The sequence below is a fragment of the Xenopus tropicalis genome, chromosome 7, assembly GCF_000004195.4.
Source record: "Xenopus tropicalis strain Nigerian chromosome 7, UCB_Xtro_10.0, whole genome shotgun sequence".
NCBI classification, from domain to species: Eukaryota; Metazoa; Chordata; class Amphibia; order Anura; family Pipidae; genus Xenopus; species Xenopus tropicalis.
Genome location: NC_030683.2, coordinates 131,195,359 through 131,216,494, shown reverse-complemented (window position 1 = coordinate 131,216,494; position 21,136 = coordinate 131,195,359). Strand labels below are relative to the sequence as shown.

General features: G+C 49.9%; 1 protein-coding gene across 19 annotated transcripts in view; it reads left to right on the top strand.

The window, feature by feature from the left end:
* Nucleotides 1–21,136, top strand: part of arhgef10l (Rho guanine nucleotide exchange factor 10 like) — a 90,997-nt gene that overhangs the window by 48,279 nt on the left and 21,582 nt on the right. For 8 of the 19 annotated variants that reach the window (XM_031904845.1, XM_031904844.1, XM_031904859.1 and 5 more), the window contains 15 exons: nt 1,435–1,526; nt 2,646–2,762; nt 5,380–5,594; nt 6,697–6,813; nt 8,286–8,394; nt 10,284–10,396; nt 10,520–10,597; nt 11,713–11,892; nt 12,777–12,893; nt 14,392–14,484; nt 14,558–14,731; nt 16,009–16,154; nt 18,790–18,971; nt 19,074–19,189; nt 20,555–20,682. In XM_031904845.1, coding sequence (XP_031760705.1) covers nt 1,435–1,526; nt 2,646–2,762; nt 5,380–5,594; nt 6,697–6,813; nt 8,286–8,394; nt 10,284–10,396; nt 10,520–10,597; nt 11,713–11,892; nt 12,777–12,893; nt 14,392–14,484; nt 14,558–14,731; nt 16,009–16,154; nt 18,790–18,971; nt 19,074–19,189; nt 20,555–20,682 — 1,977 coding nt within the window. 19 annotated transcript variants of the gene reach the window in all.

Here is a 21,136-nt window from a genome sequence, read left to right as displayed (position 1 = left end):
TTTAAAGACTTTCTGGTTTTTTTTTTTTTCATTTTAAAAACAATTTTGCTTCATTTTCTAACCTATTCCGTTTCCCGTGTTGTGGAGCTTCTAAACTGTTACAGATCGACACACATTGTATCAAAATTGCTGTGAAATATACCATTAGTAACAGTTGCTATGGGACAGGCGTTAGTAACGCTCAGGGAACATGCTCAGTAGGGGCTAAAGGGGCTGCTGGGAAATGGACCAACTAATGTATCAACTTTAACAGTTGCTATGGGAGAGATGTTAGTAACGGTCAGGGAGCATGCTCAGTAGGGGCTGCTGGGCAATGGACCAACTAATGTACCAACTGTAACAGTTGCTATGGGAGAGATGTTAGTAACGCTCAGGGAGCATGCTCAGTAGGGGCTAAAGGGGCTGTTGGGCAATGGACCAACTAATGTATCAACTTTAACAGTTGCTATGGGACAGACGTTAGTAACGCTCAGGGAGCATGCTCACTAGGGGCTGCTGGGAAATGGACCAACTAATGTACCAACTGTAACAGTTGCTATGGGACAGAGGTTAGTAACGCTCAGGGAGCATGCTCAGTAGGGGCTGAAGGGGCTGCTGGGAAATGGACCAACTAATGTACCAACTGTAACAGTTGCTATGGGACAGAGGTTAGTAACGCTCAGGGAGCATGCTCAGTAGGGGCTGAAGGGGCTGCTGGGAAATGGACCAACTAATGTACCAACTGTAACAGTTGCTATGGGACAGAGGTTAGTAACGCTCAGGGAGCATGCTCAGTAGGGGCTGAAGGGAGCTGTGGAATGGGAACTGCCCCTTTAAGTCAACTTTTTGAGAATTGTGATTCCCTCGATATTGAGCCCCCACAGGCCCCGACTGTGCCCCCCAATGTATTAAATGCTAAGGAGTCAACAGTGGGGGCCAAACCGGGTCAGAAGCATCAGTGGATACCTACAGACTCTGATACCATCAGGTATCACTTGGGCCTCACCAACTGCAAACATCTCTGATAAACTCACAGCCTGAGTTACAGCATTGCTGCCAAGCGTTTCCCTGGGTCTGGTTCCCATCATGCTCTGGGGTTGCCCATCCCTTCACTCCTATCAGATCGTCTCCCCCCAGAGGTACAGAGAATCCACCCCAGACGCACAGGTTTCGCTTCCCATTATGGGAGTCACTGCTGTGGGGTTTCTGCTCCAGTTCCGCTGCTCCCATCCCCGGGCCCCGTCACCTAAGGTGTGGGTTCAGCCATCCGTGCCTGCCTGCCCTGCCATCCGTGCCTGCCTGCCTGCCCTGAATGTGGAAATGATTCAAACGTCATATTTACCTCCCCGCACAGAATGCAGGGGCCCTGGGTGGTGTCTCATTGTCTGACTGCCAGGGGGTCTCCCCTGTTTGTGACCCAGCGACCCATAACCTTTGCCTTTCCTACCCCCGCAGGTCCTCCAGCTCCGTCAGTAATGGGGACCCCGTGGGCAGGAAGAAACTCGAGATTTATACCTGTAGCCTGAAGAGGAGCTCTGTGAAACGGGGTGAGTGCTCTTCCTTCTCTGGGGTTTTGCTAGCACTGGGGGGAGATTTGCATCTTATGTGTCACATCTGGGGTAATGCAGGCTCCTCCCCCTGTGTGTAACACGTGGGGCAGTGCAGGCTCCTCCTCCCCCTGTGTGTAACATCTGGGGGAGTGCAGGCTCCTCCCCCTGTGTGTAACATATGGGGCAGTGCAGGCTCCTCCTCCCCCTGTGTGTAACATCTGGGGTAATGCAGGCTCCTCCCCCTGTGTGTAACATCTGGGGGAGTGCAGGCTCCTCCTCCCCCTGTGTGTAACATCTGGGGGAGTGCAGGCTCCTCCTCCCCCTGTGTGTAACATCTGGGGGAGTGCAGGCTCCTCCTCCCCCTGTGTGTAACATCCGGGGCAATGCAGGCTCCTCCTCCCCCTGTGTGTAACATCTGGGGCAGTGCAGGCTCCTCCTCCCCCTGTGTGTAACATCTGGGGCAGTGCAGGCTCCTCCTCCCCCTGTGTGTAACATCCGGGGGAGTGCAGGCTCCTCCTCCCCCTGTGTGTAACATCCGGGGGAGTGCAGGCTCCTCCTCCCCCTGTGTGTAACATCCGGGGCAATGCAGGCTCCTCCTCCCCCTGTGTGTAACATCCGGGGCAATGCAGGCTCCTCCTCCCCCTGTGTGTAACATCTCGGGGAGTGCAGACTCCTCCTCCTCCTCCTGTGTGTAACATCTGGGGTAATGCAGGCTCCTCCCCCTGTGTGTAACATCTGGGGGGAGTGCAGGCTCCTCCTCCCCCTGTGTGTAACATCTGGGGGAGTGCAGACTCCTCCTCCTCCTGTGTGTAACATCTGGGGTAATGCAGGCTCCTCCCCCTGTGTGTAACATCTGGGGGGAGTGCAGGCTCCTCCTCCCCCTGTGTGTAACATCTGGGGGGAGTGCAGGCTCCTCCTCCCCCTGTGTGTAACATCTGGGGGAGTGCAGACTCCTCCTCCTCCTGTGTGTAACATCTGGGGCAGTGCAGGCTCCTCCTCCTGTGTGTAACATCTGGGGCAGTGCAGGCTCCTCCTCCTGTGTGTAACATCTGGGGCAGTGCAGGCTCCTCCCCCTACAGGAATCCGTACCCGCTAAATCGTTTGCTTTTGTTCCAGATTCTTCATCTGAGAAGGTGTGTGGCCCCCGCGGAACTCAGGACGGAGCCATTTATGAGGACGTTCCATGTGAGCAGGAGAATCAGGATGGTAAGGAACCTGCCCGCACCCCAACGTGTGAGTAAGTGGGGGCCAGATGTGGATACTTTCTGAGGGTCACTTCGCTGGCCCTATGGCAGGGACGTTCCATGTCCCCAAAATTGCCACCTGGTGCCCCATATTGTTGCCCCTCCCTTTCCTGGGGGTACGGGCATGCTCAGTGCGGCCGTGGCTGGGGTAGGTGCCCACTGGGCATTCTCACTCTTCTAGTGGCCATAATGAGCATAAGACTAAGGTGCCGTATTTTGGTGAAAGGTTGGACGCAATTAACCCTTTCAATACCTGGGAGTTCAGACACACTGTATCGGTTGCACTCAGCAAAGGAAACACCCACAGAGCCGTATGTGGAGCAGCCCAAGCAGGAACCCAACGCTATTGCCCCCAGGGGCTGTCACGGCATCACCCCTTCCCACCCCACAAGGATATTTGCAGCCAAGTCAGTCCCTCTCCTATTCATATACCAGTCTCTCATCCAACCCGCACCCTGGTTACTAAGGTAATTAGCCCCCTAGCAACCACATAGCTGCTGGAACTCCAAACTGGAGAGCTGCTGAACAAAAAGTAAAAATAACTTAAGGAGGGTACGCCTTTACTCCCCACTTCTTCCAGTCCCTGGATCTTTATACTAAGAATTTGTTTTAGTAATCTTGTAGTTTCTTAGTTGCTCAAAAGGCATCCGCCCCTTCCTTTTTCCTGTCTGCTGGGAGGAGCTACTGGTGAATAAAGCACCCGCCCCTTCCTTGTACCTATCTAATGTATCTGCCAGTACCACTGATTCAGGGGGGGGGGATCCCACAACTTCCCAGCCCCCCCTGTAACTCCCCTTCCTTGTACCTATCTAATGTATCTGCCAGTACCACTGATTCAGGGGGGGGGGTCCCACAACTTCCCAGCCCCCCTGTAACTCCCCTTCCTTGTACCTATCTAATGTATCTGCCAGTACCACTGATTCAGGGGGGGGGTCCCACAACTTCCCAGCCCCCCCTGTAACCCCCCTTCCTTGTACCTATCTAATGTATCTGCCAGTACCACTGATTCAGGGGGGGGATCCCACAACTTCCCAGCCCCCCCTGTAACTCCCCTTCCTTGTACCTATCTAATGTATGTGCCAGTACCACTGATTCAGGGGGGGGGATCCCACAACTTCCCAGCCCCCCCTGTAACTCCCCTTCCTTGTACCTATCTAATGTATCTGCCAGTACCACTGATTCAGGGGGGGATCCCACAACTTCCCAGCCCCCCTGTAACTCCCCTTCCTTGTACCTATCTAATGTATCTGCCAGTACCACTGATTCAGGGGGGGTCCCACAACTTCCCAGCCCCCCCTGTAACTCCCCTTCCTTGTACCTATCTAATGTATCTGCCAGTACCACTGATTCAGGGGGGGGGGGGATCCCACAACTTCCCAGCCCCCCTGTAACTCCCCTTCCTTGTACCTATCTAATGTATCTGCCAGTACCACTGATTCAGGGGGGGGGTGTCCCACAACTTCCCAGCCCCCCTGTAACTCCCCTTCCTTGTACCTATCTAATGTATCTGCCAGTACCACTGATTCAGGGGGGGTCCCACAACTTCCCAGCCCCCCTGTAACTCCCCTTCCTTGTACCTATCTAATGTATCTGCTAGTACCACTGATTCAGGGGGGGATCCCACAACTTCCCAGCCCCCCCTGTAACTCCCCTTCCTTGTACCTATCTAATGTATCTGCCAGTACCACTGATTCAGGGGGGGATCCCACAACTTCCCAGCCCCCCCTGTAACTCCCCTTCCTTGTACCTATCTAATGTATCTGCTAGTACCACTGATTCAGGGGGGGGATCCCACAACTTCCCAGCCCCCCTGTAACCCCCCTTCCTTGTACCTATCTAATGTATCTGCCAGTACCACTGATTCAGGGGGGGATCCCACAACTTCCCAGCCCCCCCTGTAACTCCCCTTCCTTGTACCTATCTAATGTATCTGCTAGTACCACTGATTCAGGGGGGGATCCCACAACTTCCCAGCCCCCCTGTAACCCCCCTTCCTTGTACCTATCTAATGTATCTGCCAGTACCACTGATTCAGGGGGGGGGATCCCACAACTTCCCAGCCCCCCCTGTAACCCCCCTTCCTTGTACCTATCTAATGTATCTGCCAGTACCACTGATTCAGGGGGGGGGGATCCCACAACTTCCCAGCCCCCCTGTAACTCCCCTTCCTTGTACCTATCTAATGTATCTGCCAGTACCACTGATTCAGGGGGGGATCCCACAACTTCCCAGCCCCCTGTAACTCCCCTTCCTTGTACCTATCTAATGTATCTGCCAGTACCACTGATTCAGGGGGGGGGATCCCACAACTTCCCAGCCCCCCTGTAACTCCCCTTCCTTGTACCTATCTAATGTATCTGCCAGTACCACTGATTCGGGGGGGGGGGTCCCACAACTTCCCAGCCCCCCTGTAACTCCCCTTCCTTGTACCTATCTAATGTATCTGCCAGTACCACTGATTCAGGGGGGGGGATCCCACAACTTCCCAGCCCCCCTGTAACTCCCCTTCCTTGTACCTATCTAATGTATCTGTCAGTACCACTGATTCGGGGGGGGTGCCCCATATATTTGATTCTTGATCCCAAGTGTTTCCTTCATTTCTGTAGTGGGAGCCAGTACAGTAACTCCCTGTGCCTCCGTAGGGCTGGGATACCACCTGATCTATGAGAACGTGCACCACGAGGGTTCCGAGCGGGACCTAGAGGACACGGGTTGGAGTTCTAGTGAATTTGAGAGTTACAGTGAAGACTCGGAGGAGGAGGAGGAGGAAGAGAGAAGAAAGATAAAGCCAGCCAAACCATTCGTTGCCTTCCAGCCTAAGGTAAAGTTAAGGGTTCCAATGCTCTAGATGTTCTAGACCAGCTGAATTGTAGTTCAGCAATATCAGTTAGGCCAGAGGTTGCTCCATTCTGCAACACATAGATGTGTGCACCCGTTACCCATAACAGCCAGTCAGAAATTCCCTTTCATTGTTCTATCTGCATGGGAGAGATGAAAGATCAATGCTGATTGGTTGTCACTGGTTTCTACACTTATTCCCACTGGCAGAATCTGATTGGTGCTGTAAATAAGACACTGGATTAATGTCAGTATGAAGAACATAAAGTCACTGCCTATTGGCCTGTACGTAGTGGATTTTGATACATGGTTGCCACCTAGTGGCCGTATCCTGCACTGACCTGAATGTCTGATTCCTGATACTGTAAAGTGTTTCCATGACTTGGTTACAGTGCAAATCTGTGTTTGTCTTTAGTGTGTATATAAATGGGAAAGGGAACATCCAGAGTTATATTTCTATTACTTTTATACTGTTCCCTCAAGGGAGGCCACTGAGAATATTACTAATATTGGCCTGTATGTTTAATAGGGAACAGGCAGAGACTAGAGCAAGCAGGCAGGGGAAAGAAGAATATTGTGAGTCGCTCCCTAAGCTCAGTGACATCAGCCAAGAGCAGACTGAGCATGTGCAGTAGTTGGGCAAAAGATGGAGAGCTACTGTGGGCATCTTCAGGGGCATGGGGCTTTATTTCTATAGAGCGTTGGTGGCTTTGGGCTGGTACAAGGGCCCAAAACACATAGTTAAACATTTCTAGACATATTCTTTGTTTGGCTTTAGTTGCCCTTTAAAACAGTACACTTTTTCTTCTGTTTATTACTGCAAGCTCCACCTAGTGGCGGAATGATGTATCTAATAAACATGTATGTATGACTGAATAAATACATTAACAATCCTGTAATCACTCGATGGCAGTGCTGCAAAAGCTAATGCTACTAACACGTTGCTATGCACTGCTTGGACCCCTGTGTTTGTTGCTAATACGTGTCTGCCTGATGTCTCCCTGTCTCTCCCCGCCGTGCCTCCTGGATTACCCATCCTGCCTTGCTTCTGCTTGTGATGCTTCCTTGCCCGACCTGCCCGGCAGCTTTCCCCAGACCTCAGTAGGCTAAAGGAGAGGTACAGCAGGACTAAGCGGGACCTCCTGGCTCTGAGGGGCAGGGGGAGTGGTGCTCAGGAGCTGAAACACACATACAACTGGAAGGTAGAGCTCCCGCTCCATTTTGTGTCTTACGGCCGGGGCAGTTGGGCCAGTGGTGTCACTAGACAGCCCTCGGTACCCTCCTTATAGGGTCTATTCCCAGTTACCCCAATAGCCCCAGCCCCTTGGGCAAGTAGGGAATTACCCACTTACAAGGCTCTGATTCTCTCTTACTCAATTGGGCTTGGTACCGGTGGGAGGGTTTCCAGTTGCCCCCACAGGTATCATAAAGCATGTTGGGATACTCCCTGAAGGGCATTAACCCTTCCAGCACTTTCACCCTTGCTCCTCACTGTGACCCTTTGTATCACCCAACTAAGGGAAATATTTATTTGGCATCAAACCACAAAGGTTATTATTAGCCCTGAGCCCCTGTATTATTCTTATATATGGGGAACGGCAGCGCAATGTAACGGGGTCTCGTACTGCCCCAGGGGTCTCTGTCAGCTGTCACGCACTCATTACTTGCCCTTGTCTTGTGCTCTCCCCCTGCTGTCTCTGCCCGTGGTGCCTGTAGGTGCATCCTCTGTGTGGGGCTCTCGTGGTTCAGCCCAAGACTGGCGCTGTGCCCATCTATAGCCCTCGCCCCATCAGTGTGCCCATCTATAGCCCTCACCCCATCAGTGTGCCCATCTATAGCCCTCGCCCCATCAGTGTGCCCATCTATAGCCCACACCCCATCAGTGTGCCCATCTATAGCCCTCGCCCCATCAGTGTGCCCATCTATAGCCCTCGCCCCATCAGTGTGCCCATCTATAGCCCTCGCCCCATCAGTGTGCCCATCTATAGCCCTCGCCCCATCAGTGTGCCCATCTATAGCCCTCGCCCCATCAGTGTGCCCATCTATAGCCCTCGCCCCATCAGTGTGCCCATCTATAGCCCTCGCCCCATCAGTGTGCCCATCTATAGCCCTCGCCCCATCAGTGTGCCCATCTATAGCCCTCGCCCCATCAGTGTGCCCATCTATAGCCCTCGCCCCATCAGTGTGCCCATCTATAGCCCTTGCCCCATCAGTGTGCCCATCTATAGCCCTCGCCCCATCAGTGTGCCCATCTATAGCCCTCGCCCCATCAGTGTGCCCATCTATAGCACTCGCCCCATCAGTGTGCCCATCTATAGCCCTTACCCGTCAGTGTGCCCATCTATAGCCCTCGCCCCATCAGTGTGCCCATCTATAGCCCTCGCCCCATCAGTGTGCCCATCTATAGCCCTCGCCCCATCAGTGTGCCCATCTATAGCCCTCGCCCCATCAGTGTGCCCATCTATAGCCCTCACCCATCAGTGTGCCCATCTATAGCACTCACCCCATCAGTGTGCCCAGCCCATAGACTCCCTGCAGCTTGTTTTTTTTCATGCCTTTTTTTTTTTTAACCCTTTGACAACCCCATGCCCCCAAGCAGGCACAGACAGTAGCCATATCATTGCGTGCCTTGCATTGTATTGCTCCAAGCTTATTGCTGCTCTCCCTGTTACAGATGACGCAGCTAATGAAGGCGGCTCGGAGCGGCACAAAAGACGGCTTGGAGAAGACTCGCATAGCAGTGATGCGCAAAGTCACTTTCCTACAGCGCAAGGAAACTACAGGTACGGGAACTATTGTGTTGTATTGGGCTCTCAGATTAGCTTACTTGGGACTTTGCATTTAAAGGTAAATACATCCCACTATAAACCCCCCCCCCGGGTAAGTGAATCCAATCTCCCCCCAGTACTTACCCAGGTACAGAGCTCTGATTCTCTATACTTCCTGCTCCTGGGCTGCTCTCTTTCCCATGGTCAGGCAGGAACCTCCCCCTGGGTAAGTGAATCCAATCTCCCCCCAGTACTTACCCAGGTACAGAGCTCTGATTCTCCGTACTTCCTGCTCCTGGGCTGCTCTCTTTCCCATGGTCAGGCAGGAACCCCCCCCTGGGTAAGTGAATCCAATCTCCCCCCAGTACTTACCCAGGTACAGAGCTCTGATTCTCTGTACTTCCTGCTCCTGGGCTGCTCTCTTTCCCATGGTCAGGCAGGAACCCCCCCCTGGGTAAGTGAATCCAATCTCCCCCCAGTACTTACCCAGGTACAGAGCTCTGATTCTCTGTACTTCCTGCTCCTGGGCTGCTCTCTTTCCCATGGTCAGGCAGGAACCCCACCCTGGGTAAGTGAATCCAATCTCCCCCCAGTACTTACCCAGGTACAGAGCTCTGATTCTCTGTACTTCCTGCTCCTGGGCTGCTCTCTTTCCCATGGTCAGGCAGGAACCCCCCCCTGGGTAAGTGAATCCAATCTCCCCCCAGTACTTACCCAGGTACAGAGCTCTGATTCTCTGTACTTCCTGCTCCTGGGCTGCTCTCTTTCCCATGGTCAGACAGGAACCCCCCCACCCTGGGTAAGTGAATCCAATCTCCCCCCAGTACTTACCCAGGTACAGAGCTCTGATTCTCTGTACTTCCTGCTCCTGGGCTGCTCTCTTTCCCATGGTCAGGCAGGAACCTCCCCCTGGGTAAGTGAATCCAATCTCCCCCCAGTACTTACCCAGGTACAGAGCTCTGATTCTCTGTACTTCCTGCTCCTGGGCTGCTCTCTTTCCCATGGTCAGGCAGGAACCCCCCCCCCTGGGCAAGTGAATCCAATCTCCCCCCAGTACTTACCCAGGTACAGAGCTCTGATTCTCTGTACTTCCTGCTCCTGGGCTGCTCTCTTTCCCATGGTCAGACAGGAACCTCCCCCTGGGTAAGTGAATCCAATCTCCCCCCAGTACTTACCCAGGTACAGAGCTCTGATTCTCTGTACTTCCTGCTCCTGGGCTGCTCTCTTTCCCATGGTCAGGCAGGAACCTCCCCCTGGGTAAGTGAATCCAATCTCCCCCCAGTACTTACCCAGGTACAGAGCTCTGATTCTCTGTACTTCCTGCTCCTGGGCTGCTCTCTTTCCCATGGTCAGACAGGAACCTCCCCCTGGGTAAGTGAATCCAATCTCCCCCAGTACTTACCCAGGTACAGAGCTCTGATTCGCTGATGGTTGGTATCCATGACAATCACTAGAAGTAGAGATTTGTTCTTATAAAGAGGGAAGTGGCTTGTGAGTCACAGAATGGCCCCTGTGGTGTCAGCAGATTCTCTAAGGGACAGAGCCGGGGCCCCTCCTCTCTTTAGATCAAGAGCCAAACCTGATCTCTTCCTCCTCTGTCACTTTATCCTCACCAGCGAGTGTTCCTGACTGTCTCTGGGGCAGGGAGCAGTCACTTGGGCTCAGGCACAGATCTGCCCCTAAGTATCACTGTGCACGATGTCTCGGAGAAATGGTTTGGGGCAAAAAACCCAGGGGTCAAAAATCTGGTTTCAGAGAAAGCTTTCTGGGCGCCACAGGGGGGAGCGGGGCAGTAGGAATGAGGAGAGCGTATCCTCCGGTAAGTCCCGGCCCTCTCCCCGGCTGGTCTTATCCCTCCGTCTCATCCCTCTGTCTCTTCTTCAACTCTCTCTTCTTCTCTACAGGCGACTCGGAGGAGGAGGAAAGTGGCTTTTTTGAGGTCATTGGGTTGGACTTGGACCTGAAGCCTCCACCGTCAGAGCTCGGACCAATGCCCGAAGGACTAAGTGCTCAGCAGGTCAGTGCCACATTGATGCCCACTGTGTATGTGGGGGCAATATACCCCCCCCCCCCCCCCGCGCGGTGGGGCATTACACACAGGGGAGGGGCTACATTCAATCTACAACTTGTTTTACTGTAGGTCCTGCGGCGCCACATTCTGGCATCCATTGTGCAAAGTGAGCGGAGCTACGTGGAGTCCTTACAGCGCGTTCTGCAGGTATGGGGCAACTGTGCTACTAGCCGCCTACTCTTACTGGGGAGCCAGAGGATACTCTCACTAGGACTGGGCACCTACTCTCATGGGGAAGTGAGTCGGGTTGTTTGCTGTGGTTTGATCTCTGTCAATCAATAGTTAATTCTCTTACCGGGCAGTCATTGGCCCCTCCATACGTCAGTGGCCCCTTGGTACAATTAGGTTTGGTCTCTTACTGGGCAGTCATTGGCCCCTCTATACATCAGTGGCCCCTTGGTACAATTAGGTTTGGTCTCTTACTGGGCAGTCATTGGCCCCTGCATACGTTAGTGGCCCCTTGGTACAATTAGGTTTGTCTCTTACTGGGCAGTCATTGGCCCCTCCATACGTCAGTGGCCCCTTGGTACAATTAGGTTTGGTCTCTTACCGGGCAGTCATTGGCCCCTCCATACGTCAGTGGCCCCTTGGTACAATTAGGTTTGTCTCTTACTGGGCAGTCATTGGCCCCTCCATACGTCAGTGGCCCCTTGGTACAATTAGGTTTGGTCTCTTACCGGGCAGTCATTGGCCCCTCCATACGTCAGTGGCCCCTTGGTACAATTAGGTTTGTCTCTTACTGGGCAGTCATTGGCCCCTCCATACGTCAGTGGCCCCTTGGTACAATTAGGTTTGTCTCTTACTGGGCAGTCATTGGCTCCTCCATACGTCAGTGGCCCCTTGGTACAATTAGGTTTGGTCTCTTACCGGGCAGTCATTGGCCCCTGCATACGTCAGTGGCCCCTTGGTACAATTAGGTTTGGTCTCTTACCGGGCAGTCATTGGCCCCTCCATATGTCAGTGGCCCCTTGGTACAATTAGGTTACCGGGCAGTCATTGGCCCCTCCATATGTCAGTGGCCCCTTGGTACAATTAGGTTACCGGGCAGTCATTGGCCCCTCCATATGTCAGTGGCCCCTTGGTACAATTAGGTTACCGGGCAGTCATTGGCCCCCACATACGTCAGTCAAGTTAATCATAGAACCTAAACACCTTTATGATATTCCTAAAGTAGTAGAAGAGCGGTGTGGGCAAATGTGGGTGCAGCACCCCGTTTCTTTCTCTGCCTCTCCCTGTACTGATATCTCTTTCCTTCCATGTAGGATTATCGCAACCCCCTTATGGACATGGAACCCAAACTGCTCAGTACTCGCAAGTGCCAGATGGTTTTCTCCCGAGTAAAGGAGATTCTGCACTGCCATTCCGTCTTCCAGATCGCGCTCTCCTCGCGGGTGGCCGAGTGGGACGTCTCCGAGAAAGTCGGGGATCTCTTTGTGGCTTCGGTACGGAAAAGGATCTGTATCATAGTGATTAAAGGGGAACTAAACCCTGCGGCACAGCGCGGCGCAACCAAACGTCACTCAGCTGTTGCCGGACTACAAATCCCAGAATAATGTAACATATAATGAAGGGTGAGGCATGCTGGGAGCTGTAGTCCAGCAACATCAGGGCTGTATTCTTAAAGCAATATTGCCCAATAAAACGGCATTAAAATGCAAGAAATCCCCCAATGAGAATCCCAGCTGATGTGAGTAAATCCGGCTCCCTGTTCTCTGTTCCTGCAATTGGAGTTGGGAGCAATAAGCACAGTTTCCCAGCACTGAACAAGTCTGTCCCTTTATCCCCATGTCTGATTCCTGTGCCATATAATGAGGGGAAAATGCCATCATTATCTCTATATGTAAGGTACCAGCAAGGGGCCTGACACAGGGAATCAGCATTCTCATTGGTCACTTCTCTTGCACTTACACTCACATTGTTGCTCAGTAGAATTCTCATTGGGCAATTTCCTTGCACCTAGAATTACGACTATAGCAACACTAGGGGGCGCAGTGGGGCAGCGTTATGGTTGGGTTTATATCCCCTTTGCCAAATCCCAAGCGGAATTCTGGATAAGGTTCATCCCTAATATAAAGTAACAATAAAACTGGAGCCTCACAGAGCAATAGGGTTTGGCTGCCGGGGTCAGTGACCCCCATTTGAAATCTGCAAAGAAGGAGGCAAATAACTATAAAAAAATAAATAAATAATGAAGACCATTTGCAATGATGCTAGGAATAGGCCATTCTATAACACCCTAAAAGTTAACTCAAAAAGGTGAAGCACCCCTTGTAACTGTAAAAGCAAAGCTAATTGGCCGACGCTCAGTCTCTCATTTGCGTTTCAGTTTTCCAAGTCCATCGTGCTGGATGTGTACAGCGAGTACGTCAATAACTTCACCAACGCCATGACGGTCATTAAGAAGGCCTGTCTCACTAAGCCCGCCTTCCTGGACTTCCTAAGGGTAAGCGCCATTGTATGTATTTATTTAGCTCCTCCCCCTCTTTCCCCATAAGGACTGTGTGTATTGCACTAAAGGGGAAGTTTCCCAAACAGCGTGTAACTCTCAGATCCACTTGCAGTTCTTAGAAACCGAAACCGGACCCTCACGTTCTCTATCCAGGAATCCCCCATCTGTCTGGGTAGGGTTGTGCGGCTCCTACATGAACTTTCCAGCAGGGGAATGACTGGTTATTATAGAGTCACATCAGCTGTTTGTATTGGGATCTATTTACTGAATGATATGAGCGGCTCCTACATGAACTTTCCAGCAGGGGAATGACTGGTTATTATAGAGTCACATCAGCTGTTTGTATTGGGATCTATTTACTGAATGATATGAGCGGCTCCTACATGAACTTTCCAGCAGGGGAATGACTGGTTATTATAGAGTCACATCAGCTGTTTGTATTGGGATCTATTTACTGACTGATATGAGCGGCTCCTACATGAACTTTCCAGCAGGGGAATGACTGGTTATTATAGCGTCACATCAGCTGTTTGTATTGGGATCTATTTACTGACTGATATGAGCGGCTCCTACATGAACTTTCCAGCAGGGGAATGACTGGTTATTATAGAGTCACATCAGCTGTTTGTATTGGGATCTATTTACTGACTGATATGAGCGGCTCCTACATGAACTTTCCAGCAGGGGAATGACTGGTTATTATAGAGTCACATCAGCTGTTTGTATTGGGATCTATTTACTGACTGATATGAGCGGCTCCTACATGAACTTTCCAGCAGGGGAATGACTGGTTATTATAGAGTCACATCAGCTGTTTGTATTGGGATCTATTTACTGAATGATATGAGCGGCTCCTACATGAACTTTCCAGCAGGGGAATGACTGGTTATTATAGAGTCACATCAGCTGTTTGTATTGGGATCTATTTACTGACTGATATGAGCGGCTCCTACATGAACTTTCCAGCAGGGGAATGACTGGTTATTATAGAGTCACATCAGCTGTTTGTATTGGGATCTATTTACTGACTGATATGAGCGGCTCCTACATGAACTTTCCAGCAGGGGAATGACTGGTTATTATAGAGTCACATCAGCTGTTTGTATTGGGATCTATTTACTGACTGATATGAGCGGCTCCTACATGAACTTTCCAGCAGGGGAATGACTGGTTATTATAGAGTCACATCAGCTGTTTGTATTGGGATCTATTTACTGACTGATATGAGCGGCTCCTACATGAACTTTCCAGCAGGGGAATGACTGGTTATTATAGAGTCACATCAGCTGTTTGTATTGGGATCTATTTACTGAATGATATGAGCGGCTCCTACATGAACTTTCCAGCAGGGGAATGACTGGTTATTATAGAGTCACATCAGCTGTTTGTATTGGGATCTATTTACTGAATGATATGAGCGGCTTCTACATGAACTTTCCAGCAGGGGATGGGTAACTGACTGACGCTGTTTATTTATGTTTGTTCGGCGCAGAAGAAACAAGCGGCCAGCCCGGACAGGGTCACTCTCTATGGGTTGATGGTTAAACCAATCCAGCGCTTCCCGCAGTTCATCCTCCTCCTACAGGTAACACCCACTCTTTAACCCTGCCTGCAGTCCCCTCTTGCCCTGCCTCTCTCTGACTATCTGCCCCCTGCAGGATATGTTGAAGAACACGCCCTGCGGGCACCCAGACCGCTTGTCCCTGCAGCTGGCACTTACGGAGCTGGAGACCCTGGCAGAGAAGCTGAATGAGCAGAAGCGGGTCGCCGACCAAATGGCCGAAATCCAGCAGCTTTGCAAGAGCATCAGTGACCGCAGCTCTCTCTATAAGGTGAGGCGCCTCCTAGTGGCCTCTACTACCCATAGCACAGCAAGCAGGTCCACTGGGGATTCTCAGCCTTCCATAGAGCTCCATTGTTCTACCTGGATACAACCAGAATTTGCCTACTTGTAGCCAGCAGGGGGTGGGCCTTGGGGGCCAAAGGGGGCATGGCCAGACAGAAATAGAATTATAAAGTCATATCATGAGTAGATTTAACTTTTAGTATGATGTGAACAGAGAATAATATTTCAAGACAATTTGCAATTGGTCTTCATATTTTATTATTTGTAGTTTGTTAGTTATTTAGCTTTTTGTCCAGCAGCTCTCCAGTTTATAGTTTCAGCAGCTATCTGGTTGCTAGGGTCCCAATTACCTTGGCAACCAGGAAGTGGATTGAATGAGAGATACAATAAAACTGGAGCCTCACAGAGCAATAGGGTTTGGCTGCCGGGGTCAGTGACCCCCATTTGAAAGCTGCAAAGAGTCAGAAGAGGAAGGCAAATAATTTAAAAACTATAAAAGATAAATAATGAAGACCAATTGAAAAGTTGAATAGAAGTGGCCAGTCTATAACATACTAAAATGGTGAACCACCCCTTTATATTTGCCCTTAGCCATCATGGGGTGATTCCAATTAAAGGGGCGGTTCACCATTAAGTCAATTTTTAGTATGTGATAGAATGGACAATTCAACTTTTTAATTGGTCTTTATTATTTATTTTTTATAGTTTTTTAATTATTTTCCTTCCTCTTCTAATTCATTCCAGCTTTCAAATGGGGGTCACTGACCCCGGCAGCCAAACCCTATTGCTCTGTGAGGCTCCAGTTTTATTGTTATTGTTACTTTTTATTCCTTATCTTTATACTCAGCCCCTCTACTATTCATATACCAGTCTCTCATTCAAACCACTGGTTTCTAAGGTAATTTGAACCCTAGCAACCAGATAGCTGCTAAAACTCCAAACTGGAGAGCTGCTGAACAAATAGTGAAATAACTAAAAAAACTACAAATAATAAAAAATGAAGACCAATTGCAAACTGTCTCAGAATGTCACTCTCTACATTATACTAAAAGTTAACTCAAAAGTGAACAACAGCAGCCCCCATCTTTCTGGGGGGGAATTCATAGAAACATGCAGCCTGGGGCCCTACAGCATTCCAGGTTAGTAGTTGAGCAGCTGGAGGGCTGCAGGCTGGCCGTTCCTGCTGGATATTCTATAACTAAATACAGGGACCCCCCAAGTGTTGCCGTACCCTCTCACCGCCCCCATTTCGCTCTCTTGCAGAGTCTGAGCTCCGGGCAGCACCAACTTCTTCTCTGTGAGACACTGACGGAGATGGTTTATGGGGACAAAGGGCAACTCCTCAAATCCAAAGAGCGGCGCCTCTTCCTAATGAACGATGTGCTCGTCTGCGCCAACATTAACTTCAAGTAGGTTCCGGCAACCGCACCGCCCAGGGAAGTGCGAGGGATACAGTCATGTGGCACGGCTTGGGTGGGGTTTAAAGGGGATACAAACCCAAAAAGTACAATTTCCCTATATCCATTCATTCCTCATTCTCACTGGGTTTATAGTTATGTGTAACTGTCACTGTGTCTGTCCCTTTCCCTTCCCTGCACTGCTGGTTCTGACTCCTGATACAACTCCCCAATATCCATTCATCCCTCATTCTCACTGGGTTTATAGTTATGTGTAACTGTCACTGTGTCTGTCCCTTTCCCTTCCCTGCACTGCTGGTTCTGACTCCTGATACAACTCCCCAATACCCATTCATTCCTCATTCTCACTGGGTTTATAGTTATGTGTAACTGTCACTGTGTCTGTCCCTTTCCCTTCCCTGCACTGCTGGTTCTGACTCCTGATACAACTCCCCAATACCCATTCATTCCTCATTCTCACTGGGTTTATAGTTATGTGTAACTGTCACTGTGTCTGTCCCTTTCCCTTCCCTGCACTGCTGGTTCTGACTCCTGATACAACTCCCCAATACCCATTCATTCCTCATTCTCACTGGGTTTATAGTTATGTGTAACTGTCACTGTGTCTGTCCCTTTCCCTTCCCTGCACTGCTGGTTCTGACTCCTGATACAACTCCCCAATACCCATTCATTCCTCATTCTCACTGGGTTTATAGTTATGTGTAACTGTGTCTGTCCCTTTCCCTTCCCTGCACTGCTGGTTCTGACTCCTGATACAACTCCCCAATACCCATTCATTCCTCATTCTCACTGGGTTTATAGTTATGTGTAACTGTCACTGTGTCTGTCCCTTTCCCTTCTCTGCACTGCTGGTTCTGACTCCTGATACAACTCCCCAATACCCATTCATCCCTCATTCTCACTGGGTTTATAGTTATGTGTAACTGTCACTGTGTCTGTCCCTTTCCCTTCCCTGCACTGCTGGTTCTGACTCCTGATACAACTCCCCAATACCCATTCATTCCTCATTCTCACTGGGTTTATAGTTATGTGTAACTGTCACTGTGTCTGTCCCTTTCCCTTCTCTGCACTGCTGGTTCTGACTCCTGATACAACTCCCCAATACCCATTCATCCCTCATTCTCACTGGGTTTATAGTTATGTGTAACTGTCACTGTGTCTGTCCCTTTCCCTTCTCTGCACTGCTGGTTCTGACTCCTGATACAACTCCCCAATATCCATTCATTCCTCATTCTCACTGGGTTTATAGTTATGTGTAACTGTCACTGTGTCTGTCCCTTTCCCTTCCCTGCACTGCTGGTTCTGACTCCTGATACAACTCCCCAATACCCATTCATTCCTCATTCTCACTGGGTTTATAGTTATGTGTAACTGTCACTGTGTCTGTCCCTTTCCCTTCCCTGCACTGCTGGTTCTGACTCCTGATACAACTCCCCAATATCCATTCATCCCTCATTCTCACTGGGTTTATAGTTATGTGTAACTGTCACTGTGTCTGTCCCTTTCCCTTCCCTGCACTGCTGGTTCTGACTCCTGATACAACTCCCCAATACCCATTCATCCCTCATTCTCACTGGGTTTATAGTTATGTGTAACTGTCACTGTGTCTGTCCCTTTCCCTTCCCTGCACTGCTGGTTCTGACTCCTGATACAACTCCCCAATACCCATTCATCCCTCATTCTCACTGGGTTTATAGTTATGTGTAACTGTCACTGTGTCTGTCCCTTTCCCTTCCCTGCACTGCTGGTTCTGACTCCTGATACAACTCCCCAATACCCATTCATCCCTCATTCTCACTGGGTTTATAGTTATGTGTAACTGTCACTGTGTCTGTCCCTTTCCCTTCTCTGCACTGCTGGTTCTGACTCCTGATACAACTCCCCAATATCCATTCATTCCTCATTCTCACTGGGTTTATAGTTATGTGTAACTGTCACTGTGTCTGTCCCTTTCCCTTCCCTGCACTGCTGGTTCTGACTCCTGATACAACTCCCCAATACCCATTCATTCCTCATTCTCACTGGGTTTATAGTTATGTGTAACTGTCACTGTGTCTGTCCCTTTCCCTTCCCTGCACTGCTGGTTCTGACTCCTGATACAACTCCCCAATATCCATTCATCCCTCATTCTCACTGGGTTTATAGTTATGTGTAACTGTCACTGTGTCTGTCCCTTTCCCTTCCCTGCACTGCTGGTTCTGACTCCTGATACAACTCCCCAATACCCATTCATCCCTCATTCTCACTGGGTTTATAGTTATGTGTAACTGTCACTGTGTCTGTCCCTTTCCCTTCCCTGCACTGCTGGTTCTGACTCCTGATACAACTCCCCAATACCCATTCATCCCTCATTCTCACTGGGTTTATAGTTATGTGTAACTGTCACTGTGTCTGTCCCTTTCCCTTCCCTGCACTGCTGGTTCTGACTCCTGATACAACTCCCCAATACCCATTCATCCCTCATTCTCACTGGGTTTATAGTTATGTGTAACTGTCACTGTGTCTGTCCCTTTCCCTTCCCTGCACTGCTGGTTCTGACTCCTGATACAACTCCCCAATACCCATTCATCCCTCATTCTCACTGGGTTTATAGTTATGTGTAACTGTTGAACTCTCTCTTTCCTAGGGGGCAGCCTGATATTGGGAATTTAGTGCCGCTCGGCCCTCGGTACGTCCTGAAGTGGAACACTCCGTTAGCACAGATCTACGTGGCAGAGCTGGGGCAGGAAGGCAACGCCTTTGAGAAAGATTTGGCGGCAGGGCAACAAGGGGTGGGCAGAAAGCATTCGTTCTCAAGTCAGTTACAAAGTACGTCCCTCTCTGTACATTTATATTGTAATCTTATGGCTCATGGATAAATCTGTATCCCCCTGAACCCCCTAATGAGTTGAGATATCCCCCCGCCTTTAGATAAAGTATCCCTGGGCTCCCCGCGCCTCTTCCAGGAGCTGCAGGATGTCAAGCGGGATCTGGAGGTCGTGGAGCAGATAACGCAGCTAATCAGCACCCTCCATGGCACCTATCAGGTACGGCCTGCAGGGTCACATGGTACAGAACCGGCTGCACCTCACAGAATTGGGCACTAAAATACTCTGATTTATACATGGATCTTTTGTCTCGTTTTGCTAGATAGGGGTTTCTATAGAGAAATGCTTAAAGGGGAACTAAACCCTGCGGCACAGCGCGGCTCAACCAAACATTACTCAGCTGTTGCCGGACTACAAATCCCAGAATAATGTAACATATAATGAAGGGGGAGGCATGCTGGGAGCTGTAGTCCAGCAACATCAGGGCTGTATTCTTAAAGCAATATTGCCCAATAAAACTGCATTAAAATGCAAGAAATCCCCCAATGAGAATCCCAGCTGATGTGAGTAAATCCGGCTCCCTGTTCTCTGTTCCTGCAATTGGAGTTGGGAGCAATAAGCACAGTTTCCCAGCACTGAACAAGTCTGTCCCTTTATCCCCATGTCTGATTCCTGTGCCATATAATGAGGGGAAAATGCCATCATTATCTCTATATGTAAGGTACCAGCAAGGGGCCTGACACAGGGAATCAGCATTCTCATTGGTCACTTCTCTTGCACTTACACTCACATTGTTGCTCAGTAGAATTCTCATTGGGGAATTTCCTTGCATCTAGAATTACGACTATAGCAACACTAGGGGGCGCAGTGGGGCAGCGTTATGGTTGGGTTTATATCCCCTTTACTTTTTGCTAAATGTTCCCCTTCAGCCCCGAGCCCTTCCCACTCCCTCTTTCTCTCTCTAGCACCTTCCTCACTGTTCACAACCAAGTGATACTTCCAGATATTTCCGTCTTGGTAACTTGCACTCACTTTCTTTTCCTTTCTAAAATGGAAATTTGCCTAAAACATGTGATTCAAAGGGGAAGTTCAACAAGTTGGTAGATGTGAATGTCACTATTTTAGGACAATTAACAGTTTGTGGATTTTCAAAAAATGTACATGTTTCTCTGCCACTTCAGTCTTGGGGTTTCAGTGCTTTCTTGTTCCCGTGGTTTAATTACCCTAGCAACAAAGGAAGCCATAATAGAAGAGGGAAAGGGCCTAAAAAAGAAGATAGAAATGGAACCATCACCATGGTTACTGATATCACTGACCCTAACGACCCCCCATGATTGCGGGGTCTGCTATATATATAGTTACCCCACTGAAAGGGGCAGCTCTAAGATGCCAAAGTCAGTCACTATTTATTGGGCCTGTGGGGCTCTTTGGGCCTCTGGGTACTGGGAATGCTGGGGTCTAGTTTTGATGTATTTTGAATAACGAAAATTGCAGTTAGAGTGGCACTTGTAGGTGTATTCACACACAGACTGTGGAACCCCTTGGCCCTGTGAGAATCTGACTTTATTTCATTGATCTTTCCAGAACCTGAACATGACGGTGGCACAGGATTGGTGCCTGGGGCTGCAGAGGTTGGTCCGGCTGAAGGAAGAAGAGATCCAGTCTGCTAACAAGTGCCATCTCCAGCTGCAGCTTCCCAGAAAGGCAGACAAGTGCGTTCAGATCACAAACCAATCAGCAGTTTGCTTTGATCTGCATATTGCAGTTGCACTGATAAAAGCAAACTGCTGATTGGCTGCTATAGTGTGCTAGCCACTTTAGTAACGGTTGTAGGAAAAGGCAATGTTGCAGTCTCTCTCTAGAGTTCACAGGGGATCTCTATCATCCCACCATTGGGGCAGTCTAGACACATCACATGTCCCATGTCCCTTCCCCACCCAGGCGCCTCTGAGATTTCCCCCCTCGTTTCCAGATTTGGCTTCATGTTGCGGAACTTGATTGGCATTTCCATGAAATATTCTGACTGTATATTGGGGAGAGTGTGGAACAGCCTGTGATTAATAGAGTGCTGAGTGACAGGTCTCTGTTCGTTAGTGACAGACGGGAGTCACATTGCCCTCTAAGATCCACTCTCTGTCTTATTCATTATTTAGGAGCCAAACAGAA